General features: G+C 39.0%; 1 protein-coding gene across 1 annotated transcript; it reads left to right on the top strand.

The window, feature by feature from the left end:
• The first annotated feature begins 6,208 nt into the window (after nt 1–6,208).
• Nucleotides 6,209–11,386, top strand: adrb2a (adrenoceptor beta 2, surface a). The gene is made up of 2 exons (XM_063484126.1): nt 6,209–6,351; nt 6,658–11,386. Exon 2 carries the CDS (start codon nt 6,658–6,660, stop codon nt 7,912–7,914), a length of 1,257 nt encoding a protein of 418 aa, XP_063340196.1. The 5' UTR covers nt 6,209–6,351; the 3' UTR covers nt 7,915–11,386.
• The last annotated feature ends 4,515 nt before the right edge of the window (nt 11,387–15,901 follow it).

The following is a 15,901-nucleotide window of genomic DNA, read 5'->3' as shown; positions in this document are numbered from 1 at the left end:
ATTTCATACAACAATATATTAGAAGAGCAAAGAATACAGTGCATAAAAGAGAAAATACATGAAAGAAAACAACAAGCTAGGGACTAAAAACTTAGGTGTGAATACTTGGGATTAAAAATTCACACAGGTAGCTAATATTGCGGTGGAACTGCATTTAGGAAAACTAGTAAATAGAGTAGAAAAACTCTGCAAAACAACACAAAACACAGCTGAAGTTTAATACAACACAATCAAAGTAGAAAAAAAATCTCAGAAAACACAACAGAAGTGTTTCTCGGGACACAGTAACGTGGCGGAAATGCTGCAGAAGTGGCAGAAACCAAAACATGCAAAGGCCTGCACTGAGACATGCTTAAAATAAAGATTCGTTGGTGTTTTGAGGCAGAAAAAGATGCAAGGTTATGTGTGTTTTAATCACATGATCCATATACCACTGTAGATACATGTTTGCTATCAGCCATTTACTGTTCCGCAGCTGGTCACGTTACGGTCTCCCAAAAAACACTTTATTATAATTTTGTTTTTTTATATATATTTTCTTTAGATGTTCAACTTCCTTGTGTTTTGTGTGCTTTGTTCTGCGAGATTTTTCTGTTTGCAGGTTTTTTTCTTAAAGTGGAGTGCATTTGACCTCTCTGGGCCACCATAATAATAATATTACTGGAAACCGCATGATTGGGCCTCAGATGCCTCCAATCCATATCTGTCAAAATAATTGGGAAAAAATGCCACTGTTAAATTATTTATGTTTCTATTAGGTTTCATGACTCAAATGGCACCATGATCTTAGAATATATATATATATATATATATATATATATTAAACTAGCTGAAAACTGATTATCTTTATAAATAAATAAATACTGATTTAAAAAAAAATATGTATTAATATTACGTATTTAGTAGTTAAAGGTAGAATCACTTTTGCTTTCTAAGGAAAGTTGGATTAAAGTTCCCAATCCTATTCTTCCCAAAGTTTTACGTAAAGGTAATAATTTGGCTTAACCTTAACTACCTAATTTATGCTATTAATCCTGTTGTGTCTTACTGCAGACTGCCTTTTTTTCTAACAGCATGTTTCAGTAAACCGATAGGTCACTAGGTCATCACAGTATTTAGCCTTTAACCTCCTCAAACAAGAGTCTAATTTGCCCTTCTCTTTGTATGTTTGCAATCAATGAGGCAGAGAAAAAAGTGACTCCCGTGAGACTGGCAATTTCTCTGCCAGGTGAAGAAAGACTTCCCGTCTCTAGTTTACCTTACCCTTAGATATTAGCATTAGAATTCAAGTGGGACGCCGGAAAGTGTCAAATTGTGACAGTAAAATGCAGGTGCAGGTGAAACAAACTGAATTCTCACACATTTTGCGGGTTTTAAAATTCTGTACACACAGTAAAATGTGACATTATAACAGGTGTTGCATTGATTAGAACCCACCAGAACATTTTTGTCTTTTGTGCATGGTGAACTCCATCTATCTTTATTATACCAAAACTAAGTAAGCAATTATTAAATAATTGTGCACCAAGACTGTTTCTCTGAACCACATGCAAAACAGCTTGGCTGTTTTCCATTACCAATGAGAACTGGCACTATATTTGCATGGTGGCGCACACTGCATGGAGGTTTTGGTCTTTGATGCTCATACACACATTTCTTGGGTGGAACTCACCCGCAGATCCCTAGGGCCCTTTAGCAGAGAGACAATTAGTGTTCCATGCTTCCAATTAATCCCAAGTGGGAATTCTTTGTTTCAGTGATTAAGGATATGATTGACTGACCAATGATTCCGTGAATGAGAGAAAGATTGAATAGATTAGACACGAGTAATAAGTGAAGGGTGTATTTACTCAAGTACAATACTAATTGTACTTGAGTAAATACAAATTTGGATACTTTTACTTTTCTTGGGACTAGATGTGGGGTTTTTCTTGTAACACCTATTTTTTTTGTTACAGTGTTCTGTTATTACTTACTAACACTTTGTAAAAACACATTTTTTCATATTTTCACTTCATTTTCAGTTAAAATAAATTAAAAGCAATTAAGTGGTCTGTTTAGTATTTAGTCTGTTTTAATTTTGCCATGTATAGAACGTATGATGTACAATGTATAATGAGAATATAGGTCCTCTCATTTCCTAGTTTGTTCCAGAAACCTTTCCCTAAATGAATTATAGCTCCATGTATTGTTGCTGGAATATTGCAGGAAAAATATAGTGGGGGTTGGGGGTTGGGGGGGCGCTGAGTAACTTGTTGGGCCATCAGGTCAGGATCACAACTTCTATAAAGAGAAGTAGGAATTGTAGAGGAGATGGTAAAGAGATAAGACACTTTTAATGTGACAGTGTTTGACTAAATAGAGCAGTGCACAACATCTAAGTGCAGACAGGACCCAAGATAGTTAAAGGGTTATCCAAATGTGAACCGGTTCTGCCTGGGAGTGACAGGATACAGGAAAACAGATGTCACAGACTGAGGAAACCAGTTGTGATTAATCCAACACTGGAACAAGCTTTCCAAAACAGAACCCAGAACAGAAATTTCATTTACAATTAGTGTAGGTTATTGTACTGCATATTTAAACTAAATCAATGGGAAGTTTAATATGTACTGTGTTTCACTTAGTTGTCCACATAGGCCTACAATTACAAACAAGCTCAAGGTCTAAATCCAGCATTAACAGACAACGCTAAAACTGATCATCCAATAAAAAGCTTTCTTGATATTATTTAAAAATCTGTTTTCTGCATTAAAAGCAAAATAGAAAAGCTCTTCAAAGTAATACATGAAGGAGAAAAAAAGCATTTGATGTCTATGCTGTACATTATGACTTACAATCTAACTGTTGGAAGGTGCTGATAATATACTGACTTATCACCAGGCTAAGCATGGTGGGTTTGTCATGCATGTTGTGCAAGAGATAAGACTGTGGGGATTACTAAAATCAAATGAGTAAAATGAGCTGGGGGTATTTCATGGCACTATTTTTATCTGCTGATGCAGTAGGAAAGCCCAAGGAGTGGACTTTTGATTTCAGAGCAATGCATGTTTACGTTTTTCCTCTTTTTGGGGCACATGTGGAAGTTTCATCCTCACAGTAGTAAAAGGAAATAGATTAAAAGGTCATTAAAACATCTAAATGAATTTTGGGAATATGACTACTGGTTTTCATGGAAATCTGCCAAGAGAAGTTGTCATATAAACAACATATGGAACAAGACAAAAGGTCACCAAATCAATGTAAGTCTTCCCATGAGTGCCTATGGAACATTTTAGGGTAATTTACCCAGTAGCTAGTTACTGACATTTTGCCTGGAACTGGAGCAACAACGTTCAAATTAGTTACATGGTTACAAGTAGTATGCAGCATGTCTCTGAACCGTTTTTGTTTAAAAAGTGGGACATAGAAAATCATATTTGTATAAATAAGTACTGAGATGTCTGTGTAAATGCTGAAAATTGGATTTGCGCATATGGATTGAGTGGTTGGATTTGCTCTTGCGTCATCAGTCATATAGGCATTTGTCAAAGCTCCCTTCGAAGTGCACAGAGGAAGTACAGTGCCTTTGGCGTCTGCATTCTTTGAAGATCAGAGCTCTGGAAACTATCATCACTTCCCTTTGTAAGCTTAGTGTGGACCTGTACACACTTGAAAGCACCCACAGAGAACTGAGACACACTTACCTCGACCTGGGATTTGAAATGTCAGACCAGTAGCTCAAAAATGACAAAAGCACAAGCTATTGCTCATTTCCACTGCTGTGCTGCTGATAATGGAGCAGCCTAATTTTCATCATAATGTACAGTCATCTGAGCCTGGTTAACAGTGTGTTCCACACATAACTCCATTCCACAGTACTGTCATCAAAATCACTTCACTCATCACTGATCTCCCGGTGGTTAGACTTGAGAATGCCATTGGCAAAGCTCATATGTGGTATTTAAGCCGTTTTACCTTGTCTACCATTACTACTTCCTCTCGGTCTCATGAGTACGAGCGGGCTGTCAATTGTCACACTTCATTTACTCTAATGCTTTCTGTGTCGATCACCATCATCAGGATTCGCAGCATCAGCAAGCTGAAGCAGAAGCAGCAGAAGCCATTTGGAAAGCACTCAGACTGGACGTTGACCAAAATTCAGTCACTATCTAATACATTAGTGCTATCACGTGCTATTGCAGTCTACAATCAAGTTTGCAATTTGTCACTATTGGTGAAAACTGATTCTACCGTTAAATCATCTTTAATAAATCTTTGTTAGCTATTTTACTTATCTACCACAAAATGTAAACAAGAAGTCCACTGTTGAGCAGGGTCATTGCGTGGGGCTCTCAGAGAAGGTTCTTAAGCTGCACGTGTTCCTAAGCAGTTTTTGCAGTGTGGCCTGGCATGCTGTCATGCTACTGGTCACTGATTTTGACAAGTGGTATTGTAATATAGTGGTAACCTTTGGTAGCAAGTGTCAGATTAACATAAATGCCAGGCCCTAGCACAACATTGCATTTTAATGATCAGTGTCATTCACTTCGACTGTCAGCTGCTTCAGTGTGGAGACTAACCAGTGTAGGTTGAAGACACAATTCCATTCGTATGGCTCAACCACTTGAAAACTACTGCTTTCTTTTTTGTTATGCTTTGTTTTTTTGTTCATTTTTACATCTGTTACACCTGCTAGCACACTTTTCAGAGTCTTCCTATGTTAGCTGAAACAAGCAAGTGAAGTCTGTGTTTACAGTGTAATCCCTGTTATCATGTTTGCTGCTTTTACTACTTTCCCTGCCTCAGGCTGTCCATGTATATACATGAAAGGGCAGGAAGGTGTGTTTCCCTCTATTTTAGGCTTTTCAAGTATGCATGTAGAACGAAGGGGACATCCAACAAAAGAACCAATTCCAAATTGTTGTAGATGAAAAACAGACTTACCTGTATTAGTATATTCAAGTGTCTTTTACATAGACACTACTATCTAGCTCAGGAGATTTCACTGTTTGCCTTTTAACTTGTGTAATATAATGTAAATTTACAAAAACATGGGAACAAATTGCATCTGGCTGCTAATTAACTAAAACGTGGGATCAACTTGATCAGAACATGGGAATGTTTTGGGAATTATTTAAATAAGAACTAAACTTGCTGTTCATAAAAAACAAACACATAAACAAATATAAAATAATTTCCATGCTCAAAGATATAAAAAAAAGAAGAAGAAAAAAGCTATACATACTGAAAGTAATTGTGGTAAAACATCCTGCTTACTCAGTTGTTGCACAACCAGGTAACAAACCCCCCAAAAACATACTGTGGTTTAGGTGCTCTGTAGCTTTCTCATCGGCCACAGTTTGGCTGAAACACAGATAACAAATTTCTCTGCATCAAAATTGAAATAGTATTTAAGATACATATATTAAAAAAAAAACAAAAAACAAACCTGCCAGTTTTTTTTATGATTTGCACAGAGCTACTTTCAATATATAAATGCAAATTTGTCCTGTATCCTGAAAACATTTTTGTATCTTGATAAGGCATAGCGTGACAGCTTGTCCCTGTCAAACTGGCCACGCTAGTGGTGCAGTCCTAGACTAAAATTATGAGGGACTCTTCCCTAGTTTGACTTTTAGACATCTGTACTTGTAGCATTATGTAAATCTAAGTGTGTTTAGTCTGTGGTTACGAAAACTAAACGGGCTGTAATATTCATTTAAGAATGCGGGCAGTATTTAAGTTCAACGAGTAAAATATGTCAGAAAAAATATACACAGTTTTAAAACATTATTTTGACATTAAAACAAACAAAGGTAAAGCAGAAAGCTGAGCCTGTTTTTAATATGAAATATGAGCAATGAGTAAGATCTGTAAAGCAGCTATTACCCATTACCCCCCTCCCCCCACCTCCAAATAGTTTTGCACTGCCTAACTTTAAGTAGAGTCTAATTTTAAACACAATGTAATTCTTCTAAAACTAATTTCACACCATAAAAATAGATCAATCTTAGGAGTCCTTTACTTTGTTTGCAGTTTTTGTCTCATGCAGCCCTGCAAACACCACTGTAGGGACAGCGTGTTCAAACTCTTGAGAGCTTTCAGCACCCTCCGCAGGCTGGCTGTCTGATTGGCTCAGCACTGACCATGATGTCATCACTGCATGCTATAAGGGCTCTGACAAATAGCCTGGGAGACACATTAGAAGAAACACTGCTCAGCTGAGGGACTGAGTGAGTGAGACACACGCAGATCAAGTAAAGCAGAAAGTAGCTGGGACATGTGATACTCACTGCTTTGTGGGAACTATCTAAACAGTGACATTTTACTTTGTATGGGAGCCAGGAAACACGACTGCTACCTGTGGAGGTTTGTACTTCTGCTTTTGTCTGGCTTGTTTAGCATGTTTTAAAGCTTGCTTGAAGCCAACTTGATATACTGTTTATGTATGTGGTTTTTGTGCAGTAAGCTTTGGTCTCCTTTTTCTTTTTTGTTAGTGCTAGATTTATGTCCATGCATTTTTTTTCATTTTCTTTTGTTGTAATTAGGCAGAATTTAAAAAAAAAAACAAAATGTAATTTGTAAAATTCACTCCTTTTGTTTGTGTGTGTGTGTGTGTGTGTGTGTGTGTGTGTGTGTGTGTGCGTGTGTTTTGTTCATGTGTGTTCTCTTCAGATGGGAAGTACAACCACCTCAGAGTACACCAATATGACTGCGATGAACTCGTCATCAAATTCAACTGTTACTGATGAAGGTTTCAGTGCCCCTGTAATGATCCTGCTGGGCATGGTCATGTCCTTATTAGTTTTGATTATTGTCTTTGGCAACATCCTGGTCATAACGGCAATTGCCCGCTTTCAGCGTCTCCAGAATGTCACCAACTGTTTCATCACATCGCTTGCCTGTGCCGATCTGGTCATGGGTCTGATTGTGATTCCTTTCGGTGCCTGTAAAATTATCTCTAGTACGTGGTACTTTGGTAATTTCTGGTGTGACTTCTGGACTGCCACTGATGTGCTCTGCGTGACTGCAAGCATTGAGACCCTGTGTGTCATCGCCATAGACCGTTATTTGGCCATTACTTCTCCCTTCCGCTACCAGTCAATGTTGACCAAATGCAAAGCTCGCATTGTGGTGGTGCTGGTCTGGGTGATTGCTGCACTGATATCTTATCTGCCCATCCACATGAAGTGGTGGACCGCTGATACTGATGACGCTAAAAACTGTATGAACCAAACCGACTGCTGCGAATTCCACACCAACCAGGCATATGCCATCACTTCCTCTATCATCTCCTTCTACATCCCTTTGGTCATCATGATTTTTGTCTACAGTCGAGTTTTCCAGGAGGCAAGGCGCCAACTAAAAAAGATTGACAAAAGCGTTGGACGTTTTCATAACAGCGACATCAGCAACAGTAATTCTCTGGAGGCCAATAATGGGCGTGGCCTTAAAAAGGCGAAGTTTTGCCTTCGGGAACACAAAGCTCTGAAGACTCTGGGCATCATCATGGGGACCTTTACTCTGTGCTGGCTGCCCTTCTTCGTGCTAAACGTGGTGGAGGCTATATGGGCTGTGAACAGCCCGATCACCTTTATGGTACTTAACTGGATAGGTTACGCAAACTCTGCCTTCAACCCACTTATTTACTGTCGGAGCCCTGAATTCTGGTATGCATTCAAGGAAATCCTGTGCATGAAGAGGAACCGCCTCAGCAACCCTGGACCTGTGAATGGATACATCTATAGCAGGCACAGCTGGCAGAGTGAGCAGCAGGGGAGGAGTAAAGGTAACTCAGAAGAGAGTGACCCCACTGAAGGGTTTCTGGGGAAAGGAGCAGGGGTCTGCAGTGTTGTGGACAGAGCAGTGGACCCCAACGGGAATTGCAGCAAAGACATAATGACTGTAACGAGTATAACGACTGTCCTATAAACTTGAAGCACTGAGACTTCTGTCAACAAGGAAATCCAGATATGTTTACATTTCTATTGTAAACTTTTTTTTCAAATGACTGATGAAGGTAAGGCCAGTCAAAAATGACTGACAGAGTCTCTGGAGACTTTAAAGAAACCATAACTCAGCTGTTTAGCTGAGTAAAGTGTCACTTTTCCTCTTCAAACACAGTGACACAAAACTCTCACATTTCCCTTTTGTGTGCGTTCGTTGCATTTTTTTTTTTTTTTTTAATTTTCACATCTACCTCATCATACCTTTTCAATATTTGCATCTTAGCTGACCATCTGTCACATTAAGTCACTGTCCGCAGGAGTTAAAGTAGGGCAGCATCTCAGCAGTTTAGTTACTCTACTAAATGGCCTGTGGATTGTATGACTGCTAATTGTCTGGCTTCAACTGAATTTGTAGCCATGTTGTTTATCTTTGAGCTGGAGAAAGATCCCACAGTTTTTATTAGCATAAAATGTTTCAGAATTTCAAAGGAGAAGCAATCGGAGGTTGTAAATTTCATCCGAACGTGCCAATTTGGCACAAAGAGCAAAGTAATCAGAGAACGATTGAAGGTGAATGGTTAAACGTAATACCTCTTCGATGCTTTGCTTCAAGAAACACATTCCAAATTGACCGAGATTATAATCTGGCATCCTTTACTTTGCTCTTTTTTTCTTTAACAATTGTCCAAATCTGAAAAATGATCAAAAGCAGGTGTGGCAAAACCTGTCTCAGTTATTCTGTCTCACTCCTCAGCAATGTTACGAGGCCCTGTTCCCTCCTATAGTGTTTTACAGTCTCTTGCATTTGAGTTTCCATTGCGGGCAGATAGCGCTAGAGATATGAAGGTTCACAGTAATCTACGAGTTACTGATGAAACCTAGGTCAAAGTGAGGCTGGTCAAAACTTGCATGCCTGTATATGTTGTCTAAGCCAGATTCCCCTGTCAGGTCAAAAGATATATGTACGTAATCTTTCAGTGCAAAGTGGATGCCATTACAGATAATGCGGTTAATCCTGAGTGTTGACCTTTGAAGCTTGCAGCTGTTATTAACATAAATTCAAAAGTGCACATTTTAAAGTTTGCTATTGCACAGTCAGAACCCGTCACTTCTTGCATTCTGTTAAGTGGTCGTCACTCGGTACATTATGGCCATTATGTAAATGTAAGAAAAGCTATTCATCTTTCCTTTTCCTTCTATGCAACAGTTACAGTAGCCCCCTTTGTTGCACAAGCCCTATTTATTTATTAAAATCTGTGGTTGCTCTGTTTCAGCATGTACACTGTTTACTGAAACCAGAGAAGCCATTTCCTTAGTCATGGCACAAGGGTACAAACCACACGTAATAATAAACAGTGTATCAAAATAGCCAAGCGATAACAAAGTTCCACACCCAAGATGTGGCGGTGGTGAATATTCAGGCTAATAAAGATAGATGAGAGGAAGAAAAAGAAAACAGCCCTGAGTAGCGCTGTCACGGCTCTCTCACAGGTTCCTCCACTGTTGTAAATTCAGTTGAAAATCAGAAAACCTTTGGATAAGACACTCAGGAGTCCATAGAACAGTGCCTTAGCTGTTCCAGTTTCCGACATTAATTCTCTAATAAACAATGCAAGTTAGAATAAAATCCGAAGGGGCAATTTAACATGAGATCACAGACTCATGGGAACAGATTTTTTTTATGACTTACAGTAAACGGTGTGCAAGATCATTAGTCTTAAGAGAAGTAATGAAGGTGTGCCTACAGACAGAACCCCTTTCCCCAGTCAGTTTGGCAGTCTCTAGTATGTCTTGATCAGCATGCTAAATGTGGCAGAAGGGGGACCAGGGATTCTCTGCAAGTCTAAATCGGTGTTAGTGACCTGTGTTAAAGTGCATGTAGCATTGCCGGTGCAGGTCTGCTGATGCCGTAAAAACTGTGAACTTTGTTCTCTCAGAGGAATCTCCATGTACTGTATTGCTACGTCCGATCAGCGCTGCTGCTGCTGCAGACCTTAGGAATAGACGTAAATATGGTATCCTCAAACGTCACTGTTTGCCATGTGAAAAAACAAGCTTTCCAGGATGTCAAGCTCATTATCTGTTTTTCTTTTTAACAGATTTACAGCAAAGTAAATGCAGGGGTTGGGTGTCATAAGACATGTTGGTCTGCATTTTCCCAACATTTTCACTGTACAGTCTACGCAAAGCACAAAACGGTCAAAGCCTCTAGACCATTTTCTTTGTTGCTTTTATTAAGATGCAAATAGCTGAGTCTCTGCTGGTTTAAAAGGTCTGCAGCTTAAACACGTGTAATTTTAGGAGTAATGCACAAATGATCTCTTGCATGCCAGCTTCACATTTGTAGTGAGGTGTTTGTGGACTTCTGTGCCATTTCCTTTAAAAGTGATCAGTTTGAGCCCAAGTGCTGTAGATTGTGAACTATATATCCACACTGCTCTCTCCTGGCAGTGGCCTCTCCTTGCACCATGGTTACTGTTTCATCAATAAGGCTGTATAATAAGGGATGCAATGCATAGCTTCACCTCCCATTGTTGCTGGAGGACACCACACTGTTATGTGCAATGAGTCCTGAATGAATAGCTGACAGTATAACATTCCAAGCAAAGCACAGCTGATGGTTTCTAACCACATACCTTGCCTACAGATGCTTGCAGTCCACATTTAGTTCTCCCACCAGTGTCTCGCAGCAGATAAGCGATTTTAGTGTGGGTACACACAGAAAGAAATATATTTTTAAAACAGATTCCGGGTTACAGAGAAGTCTTAGAGGTTATGTTACAAAGTGACATGCACATTTCACACATATATTTTTTTGTACGGCAAAGAAATACAATCAATATCTTGGAGTACCAGGTTAAATATGATACAAGTCTTGGTGGGGTAAAACCAGTACTTTTCTAACAGAACCACAGTTGTTCAGATTGAATAAAAGTCAGTTTTGCCCACGAGAACAACTTAGTCATGATTTTAATTAAACCATTCACCATCCTAAAAGCAGCACTGTATAGGACTTTCATTTATTTTCAGGAAGTATTTGTAGAGGTTTCGAATAACCAAATAGACATTGCAGTTCATGAACTTTAAACAGTTTTGCCTATTCAACTGTACCATAATATTTTTGTGGAAGTTCTTCTTGTTCACAGTTCAAAATAAAGACTGTAGCATCTCAGCACAGATGCTGTTCAGTGTGAACCATTCAGAGAAATTGACATGTGTAAATGTGAATTTTTACAAATGTTAAATATTGCTTAAGCCGTCATATAAAAAAGTATGTGAAATACTTTTTTCTTTTTTTTTCCTCTCGTGGCCAGGGTGAATAAGCTGTCACTCAGCTAACTAAATGTTTACTAAATGTTTGCAAGCTAACTTCGCACAAGTTCTTGTCACTGTTTGTTAAGGTATCGGAGGCTGTTACAATATGTGGTGTCTTGTGATATTTATTACAAAAATATGTATATATGTGATGTAACATTTGTATGGAAATAAATTATTTACATGTTGCACGTAATGTCCTCATGTGCATTTCCTTTATACACATTAAAGTGCACATGTAAAGGATACGTCAGACCCGAAGGCCTAACTGCAGTTAAGTCTATTTTAGTATGGGAAAACTATCAAAACGTGATCTGGAATGATGGACAGGAAGGACATCGGGATACAATTAAAATCTTTCCACTTTCCTTTTTAAACAGCGTGTCTGCCTAGTGCTCCAAATAATCATACATTATACAGAGCACCTAATTCTATTCCAGAAATCCAAGGGAGGAGGATAGAAGAAATATATAGAGCCATAAAAACGTCTCGCTATTTGGCACTAAGCTGGAGTGGAGAGCATTTTTCATGTTTCTTTCAAGAATAAAATATGTTCATTTGCAGAATGAAGATTAAAAACCTTAAGAGTAGTCATCATAGTTAGGAATGCAGTTTCATAGAAAAGGATTTTGCTCTGGAGATGGGATTGTGCCTTTCATGGTGAGTAGAGAACAGTGGGCACTGATTTCCTATTTTAAATAAGAAATGAACAGGTTTTTTTTACATCATGCAAAACAGTAAAATGAGCCACTTTCAGTAATATCACATACTACAGTTTCTATAGGTGTACTAAGAACGATGAAAAAATGGCGACTAGCTTTGAACCTTGATAAAATTTCTGCACACTTTAAGGAATATTCATTTTTAGGGTTACAGGTTAAACTCTCCATGCAGACAGAACATCTACACTGTGGCCTTTTCTGCTTTGTGGAGGGTCCTGGACGAATGCCATATCAGAATCCGGGCTAACCCGACAGATGCTTCTTATTTCAGGGTTTTAGACGTCTCCTGAAATCGAGTCACTGGGATGCACGCATACATGAGTCTGCAAGATTAATATTGTGCCAACTTATGTGCCAAGCCCCTCAAATAAGTCCTGCCATGGTAATATCCGCAATCAAGCTTTACAGACTTTGATCCTTAAAAGCTAGATAAGAATGCAGTTTTCCCATAGAGACCCACCATGTTGAGTCAGAGGAAAAAGAAAGTAGCATTGAGGGAAAACTCTGGAAAGAAAGAGTCTGTTTTGGGACAGGAAGACTATTTTCTCAGATATGTTAATCGTGTCAGGGATATATTGCATACAGGGTGTGACTATGTGAAAACATTGTCTTTGATAGATCGATATGTCCCCTGGCACCCTGGTGACTACAGTGACCGAGGCACCGCTATGTCTGCAGTTCCCTTTCTCCCAAGAGACCTGCTAGCATGTGTGTCTGTGTGAGTGTGTTCGTCTGTGTGTATTTGAGAGCGTGTGGATGTTTGTGGACTCATAGGCACATCTCAAATTAAAGTTTGCCCCCCTCTGAAAAACTAGATCCACCTGACCTAAGGTTAAAAAAGCAAACATGACCTTGAAAGATGTGTTTCACTCTGTTTAAAGGCCAAAGTAAATATAATAAAACACATCTTTTCAAAAATATTTTATGTTTGGTAATTCTGTCATTACCAAAAATTATCTATGTTTATCCCATAAATGTTTTTCTTCATAACCGTGTCAAATACATTTTTTTGTTTTGATCTCCAGTGAGCCACAAAATGATCAGTGTATCATTTCTATATCGCTACATTACAAGATATAAATACCTCCGTTCTTGCAGAATTAACATAGCACCAGCAATGGACATAGCAGTTTTAGTAAGCGCTTGTGGCTGCGCTCATGATTCAGACCAATCACTGGACCAAACTACTGGACAATAAGGTCACAGCTGATTGCATGCTTTAGGTGTGACAATTTAAAGAAGGAAAGAAGAACAAGGCCAGTCCAAGAAAAAGTTGGCAGTCTATGAGAGCTCAGTGAAATGTTATCCCTGTGGATTTCTGTCAGTGGGGTTGCTAACTCTCGACCTTCTGGTGTGTGACATGCACATTAACCTTTATTCTCACGTTCTCACTATGTCCAGAGAAATCTCACAACAAATAGAGAGAAGGATCACAAGCAGAAAAAAAAAATCAAAACTGTTTTGGGTTCTTTTTTTTCTTTCTTTTTTTTTGTTAACGTCAGGCCTTTACCCTCTTTCAGCACCAACACTTTTTCATAACCAGTGGAGAATGTAAAAAATACAGCTTATGGACTGTTTTGCCAGATGGGCACAAATCTGTAAGAGGTTATTAATGAGACTCACAAGTGTATATAACCTAACCCTAGTTTGACAAAATGTAAACAGGAGATCAAACTGTGTGAAACATAGAGTTTCACACATTTAAGCAGGTAGCACAGCAGCAGTGACATCACCAATTATTCACTTATTACTATTTATTATTTGTAACTATTAATATCACATAGTTGTTATACAGTGGCTTGCAAAAGTATTCGGCCCCCTTGAACTTTTCCACATTTTGTCACATTACAGCCACAAACATGAATAAATTTTATTGGAATTCCACGTGAAAGACCAATACAAAGTGGTGTACACTTGAGAAGTGGAACGAAAATCAGACATGATTCCAAACATTTTTTACAAATAAATAACTGAAAAGTGGGGTGTGCGTAATTATTCAGCCCCCTGGGTCAATACTTTGTAGAACCACCTTTTGCTGCAATTACAGCTGCCAGTCTTTTAGGGTATGTCTCTACCAGCTTTGCACATCTAGAGACTGAAATTCTTGCCCATTCTTCTTTGCAAAACAGCTCCAGCTCAGTCAGATTAGATGTCAGAGTTTGTGAACAGCAGCTTTCAGATCTTGCCACAGATTCTGGATTGGATTTAGATCTGGACTTTGACTGGGCCATTCTAACACATGGATATGTTTTGTTTTAAACCATTCCATTGTTGCCCTGGCTTTATGTTTAGGGTCGTTGTCCTGCTGGAAGGTGAACCTCCGCCCCAGTCTCAAGCCTTGTGCAGACTCCAAGAGGTTTTCTTCCAAGATTGCCCTGTATTTGGCTCCATCCATCTTCCCATCAGCTCTGACCAGCTTCCCTGTCCCTGCTGAAGAGAAGCACCCCCAGAGCATGATGCTACCACCACCATATTTGACAGTGGGGATGGTGTGTTCAGAGTGATGTGCAGTGTTAGTTTTCCGCCACACATAGCGTTTTGCATTTTGGCCAAAAAGTTCCATTTTCTGTCTCATCTGACCAGAGCACCTTCTTCCACATATTTGCTGTGTCCCCCACATGGCTTGTGGCAAACTGCAAACAGGACTCCTTATGGTTTTCTGTTAACAATGGCTTTCTTCTTGCCACTCTTCCATAAAGGCCAACTTTGTGCAGTGCACGACTAATAGTTGTCCTATGGACAGATTCCCCCACCTGAGCTGTAGATCTCTGCAGCTCATCCAGAGTCACCATGGGCCTCTTGGCTGCATTTCTGATCAGCGCTCTCCTTGTTCGGCCTTTGAGTTTAGGTGGACGGCCTTGTCTTGGTAGGTTTACAGTTGTGCCATACTCCTTCCATTTCTGAATGATCGCTTGAACAGTGTCCGTGGGATGTTCAAGGCTTGGGAAATCTTTTTGTAGCCTAAGCCTGGTTTAAATTTATCAATAACTTTATCCCTGACCTGTCTGGTGTGTTCTTTGGACTTCATGGTGTTGTTGCTCCCAATATTCTCTTAAACAACCTCTGAGGCCGTCACAGAGCAGCTGTATTTGTACTGACATTAGATAACACACAGGTGCACTCTATTTAGTCATTAGCACTCATCAGGCAATGTCTATGGGCAACTGACTGCACTCAGACCAAAGGGGGCTGAATAATTACGCACACCCCACTTTGCAGTTATTTATTTGTAAAAAATGTTTGGAATCATGTATGATTTTTGTTCCACTTCTCAAGTGTACACCACTTTGTATTGGTCTTTCACGTGGAATTTCAATAAAATTGATTCATGCATGTGGTTGTAATGTGACAAAATGTGGGAAAGTTCAAGGGGGCCGAATACTTTTGCAAGCCACTGTAAGTCCAACATGGTAAGTCTTGTGCTTTGAATAAAGTGAAATATGTTGGTGAAATGTGGTGTCTTGTTAAGCTTATTGCATTAAGGGTGTAACTGTGTTTATTTTAGACCTAATAGTCCAGCTCAATATTTAAAAAAGAAATACAATAAAAAAAAAAACCATATGAGAACACTCAAATGCTGTAATCATTGAATAGAACACTAATGTGCAATTGATTCAAACTTTTCAGAAGCAGGAGGATTTTTTTGGGCACTTAAAGTTTGTACAGTTAGGCCACTATGGCCACAGACTCAATTAATTGATACATACATTTATACATAAAATTCTTCAGGTCAGCGTGGAAGCCAAGAACCTTCCTGGTTACAGAGTTTTAGCTTGCATTTGTCCATCTTGGAAGCAAGATCCCGAATGTATCATTACAGGCTGCCTGAAGCATTTTCATGTTTGTTTTACTGTAAGCACATTTGTGTTGTAGTGGAGTACCATAGGCTCTAAAAATGGCTATTTCAATATAATCTGCATGCAAACAGAATTT

Source organism: Pelmatolapia mariae, linkage group LG2, assembly GCF_036321145.2.
Source record: "Pelmatolapia mariae isolate MD_Pm_ZW linkage group LG2, Pm_UMD_F_2, whole genome shotgun sequence".
NCBI lineage: Eukaryota > Metazoa > Chordata > Actinopteri > Cichliformes > Cichlidae > Pelmatolapia > Pelmatolapia mariae.
Note: the sequence above shows the minus strand (reverse complement) of the source record. Positions and strands in the feature narration are given on the sequence as shown.